The 17,875-nt window shown below is 50.0% G+C and overlaps 2 protein-coding genes across 3 annotated transcripts in view; one reads left to right on the top strand and one right to left on the bottom strand.

Moving 5' to 3' along the window:
- Nucleotides 1-17,875, bottom strand: part of SYN1 (synapsin I) — a 49,552-nt gene that overhangs the window by 7,664 nt on the left and 24,013 nt on the right. The gene's annotated exons all lie outside the window — the stretch shown is intronic.
- On the top strand, nucleotides 2,294-6,092 carry TIMP1 (TIMP metallopeptidase inhibitor 1). Its single transcript, XM_072815793.1, has 6 exons — nucleotides 2,294-2,555; nucleotides 3,333-3,461; nucleotides 4,200-4,279; nucleotides 4,450-4,576; nucleotides 4,842-4,966; nucleotides 5,819-6,092. Exons 1-6 carry the CDS (start codon nucleotides 2,414-2,416, stop codon nucleotides 5,987-5,989), a joined length of 774 nt encoding a protein of 257 aa, XP_072671894.1. The 5' UTR covers nucleotides 2,294-2,413; the 3' UTR covers nucleotides 5,990-6,092.

Below are 17,875 nucleotides of genomic sequence, written 5' to 3'. Positions count from 1 at the left end.
CGTGTGGTCACACCCGCACACGTGTGTAGGCAAGGAGCTCTGCACCCTAGGATGCCCCGGAGAGCCCTAGGTTTGAATCTTGGCTTCCCCTCATCCTGAGGCCACGGGGGACCCCGGGCAGGTGGCACACCCAGCCGGTGCCCCACCTCCACGGACCCCACAAGCCATCCAGCTCCCCAGGTGGCCACACACCCCAATACCCCGCCCGGAGACCCCACTGGTTCCAAAACCTGCACCACAACCCGGAGGCACAGACCCCCTCACGTGTAGAGTCCGCCCAGCTCGGTGCTGACTCAAGCCTGGGAGTCAGAGCTGGCATCAGAGCAGAGGCACCGCGGCAGGGCTTTCCCTTCCCCGCACGTCTCCCTGCGGCCAAGAGCTGACTTACTCAGCCCCGGCCTCATTCACTCTCCCTCCCCACTTTCACAACCGGCTTCTCCAAATTCCTGGTTTACTTCCCTTCTCCGCGCCCCCCACCCCAAACTGGGTCATGTCTTCATTCTCATTCCTGGGGAGGCTCCTGGGAACGCTCCGCTGGCCTCACGGTCCTCATCTGCATAAGGAGATAGGCAAGGCTCTCTCTACCAGGGAAGTTGGGAGGAACAGATTAGTTATTTCAGGGGAAGTGCTTAGCACAGTATCTGGCCCACAGGAAGCCTCCATCCTCCAAAAGCGTTGGGTACCGTTATCAGAACTGGGGCAGCATCCCTTGGCTGGCTGGCATTAACAGGAGGCAGCTGGGATTCGCTGAGGGATGAAGTCCTTACAAAGATTTTAGAACAGGGCTTGACGGGGGCACCTGGATGGCTCAGCGGTTGAGCGTCTGCCTTCAGCTAAGGTCGTGATCCCGGGATCCTGGGTTCCCCGCAGGGAGCCTGCTTCTCCCTCTGCCTGTGTCTCTGCCTCTCTGTGTCTCTCATGAATAAATAAATAAAATCTTAAAAAAAAAGAACAGGGTTCGACGCCCATAAGAGCCAGTGGTAGTTGTTGTTGTTGGCGGCGGTGGTGGTGTGGACTGAGCTAACCTCCCTGAGTTAAGCAGGCTTCGTTAGCCAGGGGGTCATGAAAACCAAATGCGAGAATTGACACAAAGAATATAGGGCACAGCGCACCGTAAGTGCTCAGTAAGTGGCTGCTAGCATCCCTACCATCACTATTATTATTGGTCTGCCTTCCCTGACTAACAAAGGATGTTAATGAGCCCTTAGAGCCCTTTCCCAGGACCCCAGTGGGAAGATTCAGGCAGCATCTGGAAGCCGGTGGGCAGAGATTGCCTCACCAACCCCCCCTCCACACCACCCCACCGGGATGTGGGAGGGTTGGTGGGGAAGGGGCAGGGCAGGATGGGAGGGGATCTGTTTTCTACTGACTCACTGCCCTCTTTCCCCACCAGTGAACTGCCCCCCCAACCCGATGCTCACTAATTCACTGGCATGCTCTCCACTTGCCAGGGCTGTGCCACGCCTGGGGTAAGATCCTGGCACCAGTTAGCCCGGGTTCAGATCCCAGGCAGGCCCTGTGATCCTGGGAAAGTTCTTCAATCCCCCTATGCTCCTATTTCCTCATCTGTAGAATGGGAATGATACCAGTACCCATCTCAGAGGTTTTACTGTGAAATTTATTTATTTTTTTACTGTGAGCTTTAAGTGAAAAAATTTATGCTGAGTGCCTGGTACACAGTTGGTGCTAGATAAATGCTGGCCGTTTGCCGAAGTGTTTGGTCCCCCCCCCTTCAAGATTTTATTTTAAGTAATCTCTGCACCCAACGTGGGGCTGGAACTCACCACCCCAAGATTAAGAGTCATAGCTCCACAGACTAAGCCAGCCAGGTGCCCCTGCCTATGTTTTTTGAGAGGGGTTCAGAGCAGGCTCTGGCTCCAGGCCATCTGAGTTCGAATCCCAGTTCTGCCACTTTGCTAACTGCGATCCTGAATAAGTCACTTAACCCCTCCGTGCGTGCCTCAGTTCTCCCACCTTGTATTCCTCGTCCACTCACCTGCTTTCTCTCTCTTCACTGATTGTACTGAACCTGTTCCCTTTCTGCCTTGCTCACCCTTCACCCAGCTCTCAGATCAACCAGGAGAGGGATTTTGGAGGGTGTGCTTGGCACACAGTAGGTGCACAAAGCAATGTTTATTAAAGGGATTAACTGATTCGGGCTTCAGCCATGGGGAGTTGGGGGGGGGCGCTCGGGTGGACTCTGGAGAGAATTTGGAGACTTTAGGGAATTGCCCTGGGTGGGGGGTTATCCTGCCTCGAAGCCCTCCACGGGGGCTGCCTGGAAGGACTGGTTGCCTGATGTGGAGATGGGGGTGGGTGGCCAGGGCGAGGCCCAGAGGGAGGGAGTGGAGAAGGATGCATCCCTTTTCGGCAGCCCTTGGCCCGCCCCTTGGCCTCCACTGAGGGTGGGCGGATGAGTAATGCATCCAGGAAGCCTGGAGGCCTGTGGTTTCCGCACCGCTGCCACCCCCGCCCCTCGCGTGGACATTTATCCTCCACTGCTCAGGCCCCGCCGCCATCGCCGCAGACCCAGCGCCCAGAGAGACTCACCAGAGGTAGGCTGGGGCCCCCCCGGCAGCCCGCAGGGCCTGAGCTTTCCTGCCAGCCCCCTGGCTGCTCAGTCTGGTCGGCGGGTACCAGAACCCCGGGCCGGGCAAGGAGAGGGGGGTGGGAGGGTGCTGGAACTGCTCCCCCAATTCCCACACTCCACACTCCTTGGAACCCCGACATCTACCCCCGGCTCCTCTGAACCCATGAGCCCCTAATATCGCAGCTGCCTTCCAGGAGGCCAACTCCCCAACCCTCCAGACTCCTAAATCCCCAACACCACAACTTTCTCTGCTCCCAGATCCCTCTCGGGCACCCGCCCCTAAGTCCCCAAACTCTCTGAGCCCCCACCTCCTCCCAGTTCTTCAGCTTCTCTCCACTCCTCCAACCTCAATATGCACAACCCCGAACCCCCAAATTCCTCCAGCTCCCGGAACCCCAAAGTCTTCACCCCAGCTTCTCGACCCACCTTCCAACTTCTCAGCATCCCTAAATCCTGCAACTCCTCTGCTGCCTTATTCTTCAAACACCACATTCTCATAGCCCCCCACTCACCCAGGCCCTGAAATTGCTCAAGCTCCACAACTCCTAGGCTCTCCCAACCCCCAGCCCCCTCAGCTCTGCTGGGCTCCCAAATCCCCAATGCCCTCCCTTAAGATCTCCACAGTCTCCAACCCCTCAAGCCCTGAGTCCAGTGGCTTAACCCCCTTCCAAGCTGGGTGGGGGGCAGGGCGCTGCCCACTTCTGCCCCTAAGGACCACTGACCGCTCCTCCCCATCCCGCAGAACCCACCATGGCACCCTTTGCGCCCCTGGCCTCCTGCATCCTGCTGTTGCTGTGGCTGACCGCCCCCAGCAGGGCCTGTACCTGTGCCCCACCCCACCCGCAGACAGCCTTCTGCAACTCCCAAATCGGTGAGTGTACCCCACTCTGCCCACACACTCTGTGCTTTGGTTTCCCCTTAGTCCAGCGGGTTCACAAAGGTGACTCCGTCTAAAAAAGTTCCACCTGGCCCTGTGCTGACTCTGCTTTAGCACACTTGCACCCTCGTGCTCCTTGATCACTCCAGGCCCAATCGCACCTCAGGGCCTTTGCATTGGCTGCAGCCTCTACCTGGTACACCCCAGGTATCCACATCGGTGGCGGGCTCAAATGTCAGGATGGCCTTCCCCCACCACCCTGTTCAAAATTTTCACCCCTGTGCCCTAGTATTCCTGACCCCCCAGCTCTAAAATTCCTCATCACACTGAAGACCTTGTAACATTCCATATACTGATTTATTTCGCTTGTGTGGAGTCTCCTCCTGGCTAGAATATGAGCTCTACGAGGCAGGGCTTCTGTGTTTTGTTCACCGTTTTGTTCCTAACCCCCAGAACAGTGCCTGGCACGCGGCGGGCTCCGAAATATTTGTTGAGCGAACAAACACACGATGAATACATGGGAGAGGCTTAAGGCAGCGGGCGCCTGGCAGAGAGTAGTCACTCAAAATACGGATTCATCAGTTAACCTGCGTGCACATCGCTTAGCGTGCCGTGGGCCATTCCAGCCATCCCCCCACCGAAGTGTGTGCTTCGCGAGTGATCCTTCTATTTTACTGGCTCCTGCAGTCCATTTGACTCGTCTCCCCCCCTCTCCCCCACCCCCGCCCGCAGTCATCAGGGCCAAGTTCGTGGGGACCGCAGAAGTCAACCAGACCGACTTAAACCGGCGTTATGAGATCAAGATGACCAAGGTATCCCTCCTGCCCTTTCCCCAGCGCTCCCTAACTCTTCCTTCCCGGCCCAATAAGCCTGAAAGCCGACGGAGTCAGCTGCGACGTGGGGACGCTAGAGGGCTTCAGGGAAGAGCGCGGGGTGGGAGACCGTGTCAGTAAAAGGGACTCTTCCCCCCGCCCGGCGACAGATGTTCAAGGGTTTCAGCGCCTTGGGGAATGCCTCGGACATCCGCTTCGTCGACACCCCCGCCCTGGAGAGCGTCTGCGGATACTTGCACAGGTCCCAGAACCGCAGCGAGGAGTTTCTGGTCGCCGGTGAGGCCCCGCCCCCTCGGCCGGTGCCACGCCGGCCCGGCCCCCCGACGCGCCGAGGCCCCGAGGGGCTGGTCGCGTTGAAATGCGGACCGCCCCCGATTTCAGCCTATCAGAAAGCCGGGGGCTTTGCCCAGCCGGGGGGGGGGGGTCTGTGCCCCAGGGGCGCCAATCAGGAGCCGCCCTGCCTCCCTGTCCCCGCCCCGCCCCTCCCCGACCCCCGGCCCAGCCAATCAGCTGCCGTCTGTTCCCCTCGCCCCCCGCCCAGGAAACCTGCGGGACGGACACTTGCAGATCAACACCTGCAGTTTCGTGGCCCCGTGGAGCAGCCTGAGTACCGCTCAGCGCCGGGGCTTCACCAAGACCTATGCTGCTGGCTGTGAGGGGTGCACAGTGAGTGCCGGGGCCCTGCCCGCCGCCTGCACAGCCATCCTCCGGCTCTTCCCCAAGCCGTGGCTTGTTGCTCGCTCCCTCTGGCCTTGCCTTGTCCGTCTGGCTGCTCCCCACGCCCTAGGGCTGTCCCTGATCTCTCTTGCTGTTCCCCACCCCCACCCCCCAAACCTGAGACTGTTCCCTGGAAATTCGGGCTGCTTCCTTTCCCTCTAAATCCCTCCTTGTGACTATTTTCTAGTCCCCCTGCCTATTCCTGACCCCCGCCCCCCCTGCGCAGGGATTGTTTCTTGGTTCCCTAGAATGTTCTCCAAGAACCCAAAGTGTTGATCCCCCAACCCACTGACTCTTCCCCAGCATATCTGATTCTTGCTCCAGGGCTCTGACCGCCTCACACACAAGGGTGTGTTACGTTGCTCTTCTGACTATTCCAAGGCTGTCTCCCCGTGGCCCTGAATGTCCTCTGATCCCAGTGACACTGTCCGAGCCCCACGGCTCTGTTGCTACGCCTAAGGCCCTCCACTGGCCAGCTGTTCTCTATTACTGCCACTTGGTCCCTATCCTATGGGAGAATTCCCCTGGAGACCTAACTCCCCCCACCCCCACCCCCATGACTGTTCCCCAACTACTATTCCAGGAAACTGATCAGTTCGCTGGATTACAGTCACCTTGCCAAGCCCAATGACTGTTCCTCCCATGGGAGGGGCTGTTCTTGAGTATTTCCCCAGGTTGGGCAGCACCAGGTCTCCCTAGCAGTTCAATATTGGAAACTGAGGAGGGGAAAGTTCTGTGGGGTACAGGAGGCAGGGGCAGGGGGAGAAGCCCTCAGAGATGTGCCTCCCTCCCCGCCTCTAGGTGTTTACCTGTTCATCCATCCCCTGCAAACTGCAGAGTGACACTCACTGCTTGTGGACGGACCAGTTCCTCACAGGCTCTGACAAGGGTTTCCAGAGCCGCCACCTGGCCTGCCTGCCAAGAGAGCCAGGGATATGCACCTGGCAGTCCCTGCGGCCCCGGATGGCCTAAATCCTACTCCCCGTGGAAGCCAAAGCCTGCACAGTGTTCACCCCACTTCCCACTCCTGTCTTTCTTTATCCAAAACAATGAAATAAAGAACTACCATCCAGCAGGCAGTGTCCATGTGTCATGTCTGGGAACAAAGCCAGGCCACTGATGACCTGGTGGGAACAACCTGGGACCAATGCCGAGGGGGTGAGGGGTGCAAAATGTTGGCTTTTTGTATTTCACATAAAATTTCAGGTACTGGCAATAATTCTGTACGTTGGCATTAGTGCTGGTGATCGGCAACATCGGCAATGACCAGGATAACCTGCATTATCCACCACGATTTATCGGATGATCTCTCTGCTTGATACTTCAAAATATTTTTACCAGGTTAATTTATGATGCTCGTTTGCACGGGGCTCTCTAGAAAATTATCCCACTACTGACAGATCACTACTTCGCTGTCAAATCCCTCTATTCACAAATCCCTCCAGTTGACAAGCTCATCGACAAATGTCTTATCAATTGGCAAACAGCTCTCTTCCCTTGAGCACTGTCCTGATGCCATCCAGGAGGCTGTCCTGCCCCATCCACCTCTGTGGGTGGTACTGTCCTTACTGTTTTGTACTGTTGAGTCTGACTTGAGTGAAAGGGGAAAGCTTCAGGGGGCTCAGAGCACCCCGCTCCACCCCACATAACCCAGCCAGGGACTCTGGAAGAAGAGGTTGTCCTGGCTCCCCACTCATGGCCTGCAGGAGATTCCTTGGAAGTGGCTATTTGGGGAATAGGAAGGATGAGGGGAAGGTGTGATATGGAAATCCCCAAGCTCTGCCCTTCTCCCCCTTCCCCTGCCTCTCCTCCCCTCACTTTATTTTTTAAGATTTATTTATTTATTTGATAGAGAGAGAGACCATGAGCAGGGCAGAGGAGCAGAGGGAGAGGGAGAAGCAGACTCCCTGCTGAGCATGGAGCCTGATGCAGGGCTCGATCCCAGGACCCCGGGATCACGACCTGAGCTGAAGGCAGACCTTAACTGCTTAACCCACTCAGCCACCCAGGCACCCGTCCCCTCACTCCTTTGACTAACACTGAAGGAAATACAGCAGTGAAGTGCAAGTGGGTTCAAAATCAGGACCAACCAGGTATGCCAGCCCACAGCCCCCTGCATACCTCCTCCTACACAGCTGTTCCCTTACCAAAACTGGGGCCTCTAAACCCAAACCTTACCTTTCTGGTTCATCTTCCCTCAGAAAAGCTGAGTAACAGATCCTCCAGACACTCCCTTCCTTAAGCCTTCTTGTTTCACAGCCGGGCCCTTCCCAGTCCTTGGCTTCTGCCCCTGACACCCCAAAGGTCCTGACTCAAGTGAGCCCTGGGGAGCCAGAACCTCTGTTTGGTGCACACATTCGACGGAACACCCGAGTTTCCGGTTGACCAGAATCTGCTTGCACAAAGGCTCCAATAGCATTTCCTTCGGTGAAGGAAAGCCCCCCTGCCCAAGTCCCTCCCATCAGACTACCCACTGTTCCTAAGAAGAAGCTAGGTCTCCTCCAGGGAATTCTGGGTCAACAAGCTGGACCCCTGGAGCCTCTTGCACTCTTAGGAGATTCCCCCAGGGCCCAAGATACGTTCTGAATCAGGATGGGTAGATTTTGAGCATTCAGGGCCTATCTCTCTGCCTGTCCCGGGGATGCCTGCTGCAGCAACAATTTCTGTGTCAACATCTACACCTTGGGAGGATCGAAACCCTGTCCACACTGAAAGGGGCAAATGGTAGCCTTCGCTAATGGGTATAACTGTAAGGGTTCTGGTGGCCTTGTTGCTGTTGGCTCCGCTGCTCCTATCAATTCACCAAATCCTGGTCTCAGCTCCCTGCATTTTTAGGCTGTTGTTTCCTGACCCCAGGGCCCATTCTCTGAGCCCTCAGCTATTTAAATCCCTGGGAGGAAGGCTAAGTAGACTAAGGCAGCAGAAAAAGATGGAGCCCAGCGTGGAGGCCATTCTGCTGATCCACCCACCAGCAGGTGGTGTCAGGAATGGAGACATCCGTGCTTCAAGGATGGGGTGGACCACCAGGCCCTACGGAGGCCAGAATAGCATACAAGGCCACCTCCCACAGACCCTGGCAGGAGCCCCTGGCAGGAGCCCCTGGCAGGATTTCTGTAGTCCTGGGGTCATGACATGCTCCCTATTGCTCTTCTAGAAAATCTACTAAAGTGAGTAAAGTGAGTTATCACGCCCCCCCCCCCCCACTACTACCAGCATTCCGTGTCTGGGTGTGAATCTCTGCTTGGGAGAGATGGCTGGCTGAGAGAGGAAAAACGTGGGGGTGATAGCCTTGTGAGGTGTGCAGGTTGGGGGGTCCAGCTCAATGGGTAGCCTGGAGGCCAGCCCTTCCCTCACTTGAACCTCAATAGTTCTTCCTAAAAAATGGGCCTCACAGTCCCTACCCAGATTCCTTCTGAGGTCCATGCTAGGGTTGGAGGATACTTAATGGAGTGTGTGTGTTCATCGAGGTTTTTTTTCAGGTCAAAACATGAAACTCTCATAAATAATAACTTCATGTGTAATGTTACTAACAGTGACTTAATTTCTGGACATTCAACATGTAGTGGTTAAGAACATGAATGCTGCAGCCAGGTCATTTGCATTCAAGTCCTGCCTCTTCCAGGTACTAGCTCTGTGTCCTTGGGGAAATCATATCACCTCTCTGCGCCTCAGTTTCCACATCTGTAAAATAGGGACAAAAGGAATGCCTAACTCACAGGGACAATGTGAGCATTAAATGAGGCTGTACGTGTAAAATTCCTGGAACTGTGCCCGGAACATAGCCCTTACAAGGATTAGCTAGTTAGTAGTAGTAGTGTGATAAATATAATTTGACCTATAACTTTAGTAGTGATACTTCTTATCAGAAGTGATTATTTATATATTGGAAATAAATGCATAATATTAGTAGTAATCATTTAATGCACTCTGAAAACCTTAGTTTAACTGGTGATCCTGATAATCTGCCCCAGAGATGTTACAACTATTTAATATGCTCATTTGTGATGTTTTTCTTATTACTCAAATCTTGTATACTTTTTCCCAGTGTGCAAGTCTCGCCAATTGAAAAATACCAATAGGGATGCCTGGGTGGCCTAGCAGTTGGGCTCCTGCCTTCAGCCCAGGGTGTGATCCTGGGGTCCCAGAGTTGAGTCCCATATTGGGTTCCCTGCATGGAGCCTGCTTCTCTCTCTCTGCCTGTGTCTCTGCCTCTCTCTCTCTCTGTGTCTCTCATGAATAAATAAATAAAATCTTAAAAAAAAGAAAGAAAAATACCAACATTTTCAAAGACTTCTAAGGAATCCCCCCCACACACACACCTGTAATAATGTTCCTCACTGTGAAGTCTTCATTGTGGACAATGAATCATTACACTTACAAATCTCTTCTGTTGCCAAGACTGCAGGTGACACATTTCTAAGCCCTTGGTAAATCTCCTGGGAGAAGTTCCCTCTCACTGTACAAATCCCATCTTTCACAAATATCCCATAGCAAATACCTGTGTTGAGCTACTGCCTTACTCATAAATATCCCATTGACATATCCTCATTGGTGACCCCCATTGACAAATCTCCCCATTCACAAATATCTAGCAGCAATCTATCACCCAGTGATGAATCCCAGTGACAAATACCTCTCTTCATAATTACTCTCGCCATTTGCATATCCCCTACTGACCACCCAGTTGGCAAATCTATTTATAAATGTCTATTTATGACATAATTCCCATTGACAATCTTTTTTTTTTTAAATATTTTAAGTAATCTCTACACTCAACCTGGGGTTTGAACTTAAAACCCTGAGATCAAAAGTCACATGTTTAACTTACTGAGCCAGCCAGGCACCATCCCCCATTGACAATCTTTATTGACAAATCACCCCATTCCTGTACTGACATATCTCTTCATTCGGACATGCCCATCAAAATGCTCCCATCGATAAATCCACTTGTCAAATCTTCCCATTCAGAAATACCCACCATTGATATCTATGTCATTGATAAGCCTGTTTGAAAATCCTTCCATTTGTTGAACCCCACCCCTCCATATAGCCCCTATTGATCCATTCCCATTGACATGTCCCCATCCTTAGATATCTCCAGTTGGAAAATTTCCTTGCTGGAACAGCTCCCAATGTACTACCATATTACCATATTACCATTACAATATATGTTGAAACATCTCTCCCCACCCCCCTAATAATGGATGAAGAGGTAGATTTCTTTTTTCTTTGGATTTTTTAAAAGTAATCTCTACACCTAATCTGGGGCTTGAACTCACAACCCTGTGATTAACAGCTGCACACTCCGCTCACTGAGCCAGACAGGTACCCCAGATGAAGAGGTAGATTTCTAGAATAAGATCAGCCTTTCTTTTTCTCAGGAGTGACTGACACCTATGTCTCACTATCCAGCCCTGGACACCTTCCATACAGTAGTAGTGAAATCTGAGGACCAACTCCTATCACACTGTCGAGCTCCCACTGAAGGAAACAAGTAGGGCACAAGTTGTTTTTCAGTGTGGGAGTGAAGGTGGAGCTTTTTTTTAAAAAAAAACAAGCTGGATTGAAAGTCTGTGTAAGAAGCCATAAGAACCTCAGATAAACTCCCCAACTCCTAATCTGCACTCCAGGAGAAGGCTGGAGGTATGTTCTCTCAAAAGAATAAAATAAGAGGGTTCACGTGGGGAGGAATGCCCGGGCTGCACCTCCCTCCTGTTGACTATTTATCCACCACTGAGCTTGGGCCTCTTGCTAGACCTTTGTGGAGATCCACCCAGCTCTCATGGATGGAGGTGGGGCCATTGGCCAGAGGTGCAGATTCAGTGTCCTTTCCCTCCCACAATGCCCCCCCCCCCCCGGCCCCAGGGCCTTGGAAAGCAGTGGTTTTAGAAGGATGCTCCCTGAATCCTCTCCTGATTAGGGGTGAGCTGGACCAGAGAAAGGCCATTTTCAATTCTTCCTCCAACCCATTTCTCTCAGGCTCCTGCCATGAATCCCACCTTCCTGCTGGTCCCTCCTTAGCTCCTGGCTCTGTCCGTGGTCACCCTTGGGCAAGCCTTCAGATGCTACCATCCACACACCCATGCTATTTACTGTAACTCAGATAAGTCTGGGTAGACCTTGGAGAGGCCTCCAACACAGGGGCTTGCAGTGAGGTTCCAGAAGGGTAGATAAAACCCCCTGGGGTAGTAGAACCTGGAAGGGAGGTGCTCTGCAAACTTGTTTCAGGAGTCTTGGGGATAGGGGAAATCTTGCCTCAACCCAATAGGGTTCCCTGACACATTTCTCCCATCCCTAGTGCTCGTGGCTTCATTCCTGGGGCTCATCCTCCTCAATGAGACTGTGAGGCATCATGAGTTCAAATCATCCAGGTACTTAGCCCACATCTTCCTCACACCTGTCTCCCCACCAACATACAAGCCCCTGACCCTGCTCTGGCTGAGAAAATGGGGTGGGTCTCTGAGACACAAAAGCTACTGATGTGATACTAGGACCTCAGCCCCTCACCCCATAAATGCTCCTCAGCCTATGTGTACCTCTCTCCCTTTCCTTGCTTCACAGACAGTCAAGGTTCCTAAAAGGTATCGTAAGCCTCTGGGTCATAGCAGTACCCAAATATAAAGAGCAATGTGGTTATAGCTATCTCCATGCCCCCCAAGAACAGCTGTAGGGACATCCATGAGGAGTCTCTACCCTGCATGGACATCCTCAGTCTTCTCCCCATCTCAGCCCTGAAACAAAACATCCCCTCCCCAGGGTATTTTCCACCAGGGCTGCCCTCTCAGGACACTGTGCTCCAAGTCACAGCAAATTCTGTCCCCAAACCAACCAGAGTGGCCTGATCCGCTTGCGGATCACAGTCCCAGCCAAGGGACATCTGGTCACACTATACTGACCTCCAGGAGTCAGACATGGCATCTGTCCCTCTAGGCTCTTTGAGGGATGGGAACTTGCACTTCAGGGAAATGAGTGGTGTATCCTTGAAAGGGGCTGGGAGAGGAGCTTCTCAGGGAGGTTTCCTGAATATCTACAGGAAAGGGTGCCACTGAGCCTGGAGTGTGCCTCTAAGGTATGCCTGTGGCCACAGCACCACTCTTCCTTGTTCTTTTTTTTTAAGATTTTATTTATTTATTCATAAGAGATACAGAGACAGGCAGAGGGAGAAGCAGGCTCCCTGCAGGGAGCCCGATGCGGGACTCGATCCCAGGACCCTGGGATCATGACCTGAGCCAAAGGCAGATGCTCGACCACTGAGCCACCCAGGTGCCCTTCTCCCTTGTTCTTTCTGCTCCCTGCTCCCTCCCTCATCCCCTGCTCCTTTGCCCTGCTCCTTTTTGCCCTGCTCCCCATTCTCTGCGCCCTGCTCCTTCTCTATGTTGCCTATCCCTCTCCCTGCTCTCTTCTTTCCACCCTGCTCCCTGCTCCTCCCTGTTTCCTCACCCTGAGCTATTCCCTTTCCCTGGCCCCTGGCCCCTCTGCCCAACATCAGTGCCTGCCACCCTTCTCTCCCAGGAGCATAAGCTACGAGAAGTGTGAGGAGTGGTACTCTGCCCCACCAATTCTATATATGCCTTCCTGCCAGCCCTGCAAAGCCACACACCTAAGTCCCAACCTTGCACAGTGTCCGTGGAGGGACACCTGCTTATCTGAGCATGGGCAAGAACACAAAGCCATGAGGGGCGCCTGGGTGGCTCAGTCAGGTAAGCGTCTGCCTTCGGGTTCGTGGTCCCAGGTTCCTGGGATTGAGCCCTGTGTCGGGCTCCCTGCTCAGCAGGGAGTCTGCTTCTCTCTCTCCCTCTGCCCCTCCCTCCTGCTCATGCTCTCTCTCTCTCTCTTTCTCAAAAAGAACATGGAGCCGTGAACTGGGCTGCCTTCCCTGGTGACCCAATATCTTCTATTGAATCCTTGTGCACTAGAGCCTCCTGCCTTAGACCTGGACTTCTACTCAGCCACACGGAGTCAGAGAATCCCTTTGACTCCCTTTGAGTCCTTTCTCAAACTCAAGTTTCATGAAGCCCACCAACTTCCCACAACTGTCCCCTGAAGCCTCCCAAAGACCATCAACTTCTAACTGTGCTGAGGATCTACCTGGTCGTGTTGTGCTTCTTGATCTGGATGCAAGCAAGAGGAATGTGTTCACTTGGTGAAAATTTAAGGAGCTGTACACTTGTGCTATGTCCTCTTTCCTGCACTTACATCCCAATGACATTGGCCCCTTCAAACGAAAACTCCCCATCCTATTGACACATCTCCCGTGATCCTTCCTTCACTTCCTCACTTATTCCTGCCCTCTCTTTTTCCCACAATCTCCCCATCCCTGACTCTGTTGATTCACACTCCCAAGTACCTTCTCTTTCCCCACTGCACAGGGACTGTGAATCCTAGGCCCAGAGAAGGGACCGGATCCTGAGAGGCCTTCGGGTCAGACTCCACCTGTTCCATCGTGAACTCTCTATAAATATTTGCTGAGCCATAAATCACCTAGAGTGTAGGTAGCAAGGGAGGGGAAGTCCCTACCTCTAGGTCTGCATGATCAGGTTGATGTAAGTAGATCCCCACGCTATAGGGAAGTTGGGGTGAAAAGAAGTCAGATCCTCCTGTGTGCCCCATCCCTGACTGATGACTATTCAGACATACTGAACTGAGCAGCCCTGAGGATTCCTGGTGGCCTGCACCCTGGATGGGGAGAGATGTAGTAGAGCCAGTCTCCATACGTGCCACCCACCATATGATGGAGGTTGGGCACCTTCCCACCAGAGCTTCAAAGAACAGGGTGGGGGAAGACTGCTTCCACAAATCCAGGCCTAGCTTATGCCCCTCCAGGCTGCACAGTGGGGTAGGGAATAAAAGAGGACATGTGAGTGGCAAGCTGGCCTGAGGAAAGTCTAATGTCTCTGCCATCCAGCTGCCATCATCACCCATCATTAGCTCTGTCTTCTTCCTGGCCTCTTAAGTCCTGTTCTTTCTGTCCCTGACAAAAATAGCCTCTATACAGCTACAGTACAGCCAGGAGTTGTGATATTTGCCCTACTAGAGATCAGTAACTAATGAGAAAATATAGTTATTAACATAGTACTGCATCAGTACAGGTATAAAGAAAGTGATAAATGGACTGGCACAGAGTCCAGAACTTGCCCCCATAAATACATGAGATTTTAGTATATGACAGAGGTGGCATAACAGATCAGTGGGAAAAAAAGGAAACACATGAAACTGGATCTCAACCTACTCCATATTGTATATGAAAATCAATTCCAGGGGTGCCTGGGTGGTTCAGTGGTTGAGTGTCTGTCTTCAGCTCAGGGCGTGATCCTGGAGTCCTGTCCCACATCAAGCTCCCTGCATGAAGCCTGCTTCTCCCTCTGCCTTTGCCTCTGTCTCTGCCTCTCTCTCTGTGTCTCTCATAGATAGATGATAGATAGATAGATAGATAGATAGATAGATAGATAGAATCTTTAAAAAGAAAGAAAAACAATTCCAAAGAACACATGTAATAAAGACATTTGTAGGAGCACCACTTGTTTTGCCACGTTTAGTGTTAACTTAAGTGGATGGATGTGACAGCTGTTCTATAGGGCACGTAGAGAAGTGTTAAAGCACTCATGTAATAAAGATGTTTGTTAGAGTGCTAAAACAAGAGAAAAAATCCACTTCAGATAAAGAATTTAAATGTCAAAAACAAAGCTTGGCACTTTTATCATGCACTAAATTTCCATATGCACATGAATCTATATCTGGACTTTTAATTTTTCTTTAGTCTGTCAGACTGTTTATTCATGTGTCAGCATCATACTGTTTAAATGAGGAAACCAGGGATCCCTGGGTGGCGCAGTGGTTTGGTGCCTGCCTTTGGCCCAGGGCGCGATCCTGGAGACCCGGGATCGAGTCCCGTGTCAGGCTTCCTGCATGGAGCCAGCTTCTCCCTCTGCCTGTGTCTCTGCCTCTCTCTCTCTCTCTCTCTCTCTGTGACTATCATAAATAAAAAAAAAAAATTAGGAAACCAGGGCTCCTGGGTGGCTCAGTCGGTTAAGTGTCTTCATTTGTCTCAGGTCACGGTCTCAGGGTCCTGGAATAGAGCCCCATGGCAGGCTCCCTGCTCAGTGGGGAGTCTGCTTCTCCCTCTGCCTCTGCTCCTCTCCCCAGCTGGTGTTCTCTCTCTTTCACTTGTTCTCTCTCTCAAGTAAATAAATAAAATCTTTTAAAATAAATACATACCTACATACATACATCATACATAAAATTAGAAAACCTTCATAAAATGTTTGCTTGCAGAAGCATTAGACTCCCTATAGGTTGTTAGGGCTAACTGCCCACCCCTCTATCAGAGCTGGTGTTTTTTGTAATGGATATTCTTGCATGTTTGCATTTCCATGTGAAGCTTACTATTAACCTCTATCAGTTGCAGATAAAAGCTTATAGGTATATTTTTGGGGATCACATTGCATTTATAAATTAAGACTTGAGAAGAGAAATTGACATCTTGTTGACTTTATCATGACATATCCTTTTTCGTTATCACAAATGGGGTTTTCTCTTTTATTACACATTATATCTGGTTCTTTGTATATATGAAAACTAATTTCTATATGTTGATTATCTATTCTGCTATATTACTGAATTCTTTATTATTTGAATTAGCTTTATTATTGGTTCTATTGGGAATTTCCAGGTATACTATTGATATTATCTTAAATAGAGATATTTTTGTGTCTTTTTTCCTCATTCTTACATCTATAATTATTTTCCCTAGTCTAACTGCATTGGTCTAATACCTCCAAGTACAGAGTTGAAAAGGAGTGGAGAAAAGCAGTGGAGAAACAAGGGCATTGCCTTGTTTCTGATCTTATTGAAAATGCCTTCTATGTTGTTCCATTAAACAGATGATAACTTTAGGATCAAGGTATACAAATTTCATCATGTTAAGAAGTTATTAGTTGATTTCTATTTTTGAATAGTTGTATCAGAATTCTGCCAAAGTCTTTTTTTTTATTTATTCGGCGGGGGGGCAGAGACACAGGCGGAGGGAGAAGCAGGCTCCATGCAGGGAGCCCGATGTGGGACTCGATCCCGGGTCTCCAGGATCAGGCCCTGGGCTGAAGGCGGCGCTAAACCACTGCGCCACCGGGGCTGCCCTCTGCCAAAGTCTTTAAAAATATCTATGGAGGGGATCCCTGGGTGGCGCAGCGGTTTGGCGCCTGCCTTTGGCCCAGGGCGCGACCCTGGAGACCCGGGATTGAATCCCACGTCGGGCTCCCGGTGCATGGAGCCTGCTTCTCCCTCTGCCTGTGTCTCTGCCTCTCTCTCTCTCTCTCTGTGACTATCATAAATAAAAAAAAATAAAAATAAAATAAAAAAATAAAAAAAATAAAAATATCTATGGAAATGATCATATGATTTTCTCCTTAGATTTATTAATATGTTGTATTATATTAACATATTACCTATAAAGAACCATCCTTGCATTCCCAGAAGGAAACTCACTTACTTGGTCATGCTACATAATTTTCTTAATATAGTTTTGAATTCATTTGATTTTTTTTGTATATTTTTTATTGGAGTTCGATTTGCCAACATATAGTATAACACCCAGTGCTCATCCCATCAAGTGCCCCCTTGGTGCCCATCACCCAGTCACCCCATTCCCCCCCACCCACCTCCCCTTCCACTACCCCTTGTTAGTTTCCCAGAGTTAGGAGTCTCTCATGTTCCGTCACCCTCTCTGATATTTCCAAAATTTCATTTAGGATTATTGCATTGCTATTCATGAGTGAAAATAATCCATGCTTTTTTGAGTGCAAGCAATGTTATAATTGCTTTAGAAAAAACAATGTGGAAGTTTCTTTTCATTTTCTGTTCTCTGGAAAATTTATTTGGCAATGGGAATAACTGCTCTGTAAATTTGGAAAATTCTCCTCTGAAACCATCTGGGCCTGATGCTTTTTTTATGAGTACTTCCTTACTCACTTTATCTTTTGTTCTATGGAAACTGGTCTGTTAAGCTCTAATGAGGTCAATTTTGGGAAACAGTGTTGCTCTAGGAAATTATGTATTTCATCTAGGTTTTAAATTTTATCCATGTATGCCTCTCTATATTTTGACTTTTGGAATCATGCTAATATCTTGTATGAAAAAATATATAATTAAGTCATAGAAAGGGAAAAGACTAAAGTTTAATACAAAGGGAAACAAATATTTGAAGTAAAATGAATAATGTAATCATGCTGAATGAAAAATAAAATGAACTAAACAAAGAAACTTTTGAATACAGTACTTTGACTGTATATCCTCATCTAAAGACCTAAAAAGGGCCAACAGATATCAAGGTCTACCTTATTAAGTTTGTTTTTCATAGTGGTGTGGATGTTGAAATTCTAAAAATACATTCTGTGTATTGGGGGATTGAGCAAATGAGTAAACACACTGATGATATTGGAGGCTAGGGTTCTCACTGTTATAGAAGAAAAATATAAGTATAGAAAGGGGGAAAGCTAGAAGAAGCCTTATGATGTGTTGGATTAGAATTAGAGGTTTCAATATGAATACATGAAACTCCATATATATATAAATTTCTTAGCTCTATATAATGAGAGGGCCTAGAAGCAAAGATATTCCAGTATCAGTGAGTACATCTAGTTCCCACACCCTGGCTCTGAAACACTATTATCTTAGGGCTGGTGCTGGTGAAGAAAAAAATATGTCTGGAAGTGATGCCAGTGGAAATGCCAGAGAAATGGCCTATAAAAACTTCTCTTCCATAAAAGCAATGAGAATACTGGCAAACCCTCAAAATTTATTTTTTCAGTACTCTAGAAATTGACCAAAGGTTTATAACAATTCAGGAAGCATGTATTCAAGAAA

Source organism: Canis lupus, chromosome X (genome assembly GCF_048164855.1).
Source record: "Canis lupus baileyi chromosome X, mCanLup2.hap1, whole genome shotgun sequence".
NCBI lineage: Eukaryota > Metazoa > Chordata > Mammalia > Carnivora > Canidae > Canis > Canis lupus.
Note: the sequence above shows the minus strand (reverse complement) of the source record. Positions and strands in the feature narration are given on the sequence as shown.

Coding starts and splice junctions, on each gene's coding strand:
- TIMP1 (XM_072815793.1), top strand. CDS start 2,414: ATGAGTAATGCATCCAGGAAGCCTGGAGGCCTGTGGTTTCCGCACCGC. Junction 4,280..4,449: donor ATGAGATCAAGATGACCAAG/GTATCCCTCCTG, acceptor GCCCGGCGACAG/ATGTTCAAGGGTTTCAGCGC. Junction 4,967..5,818: donor CTGGCTGTGAGGGGTGCACA/GTGAGTGCCGGG, acceptor CCCCGCCTCTAG/GTGTTTACCTGTTCATCCAT.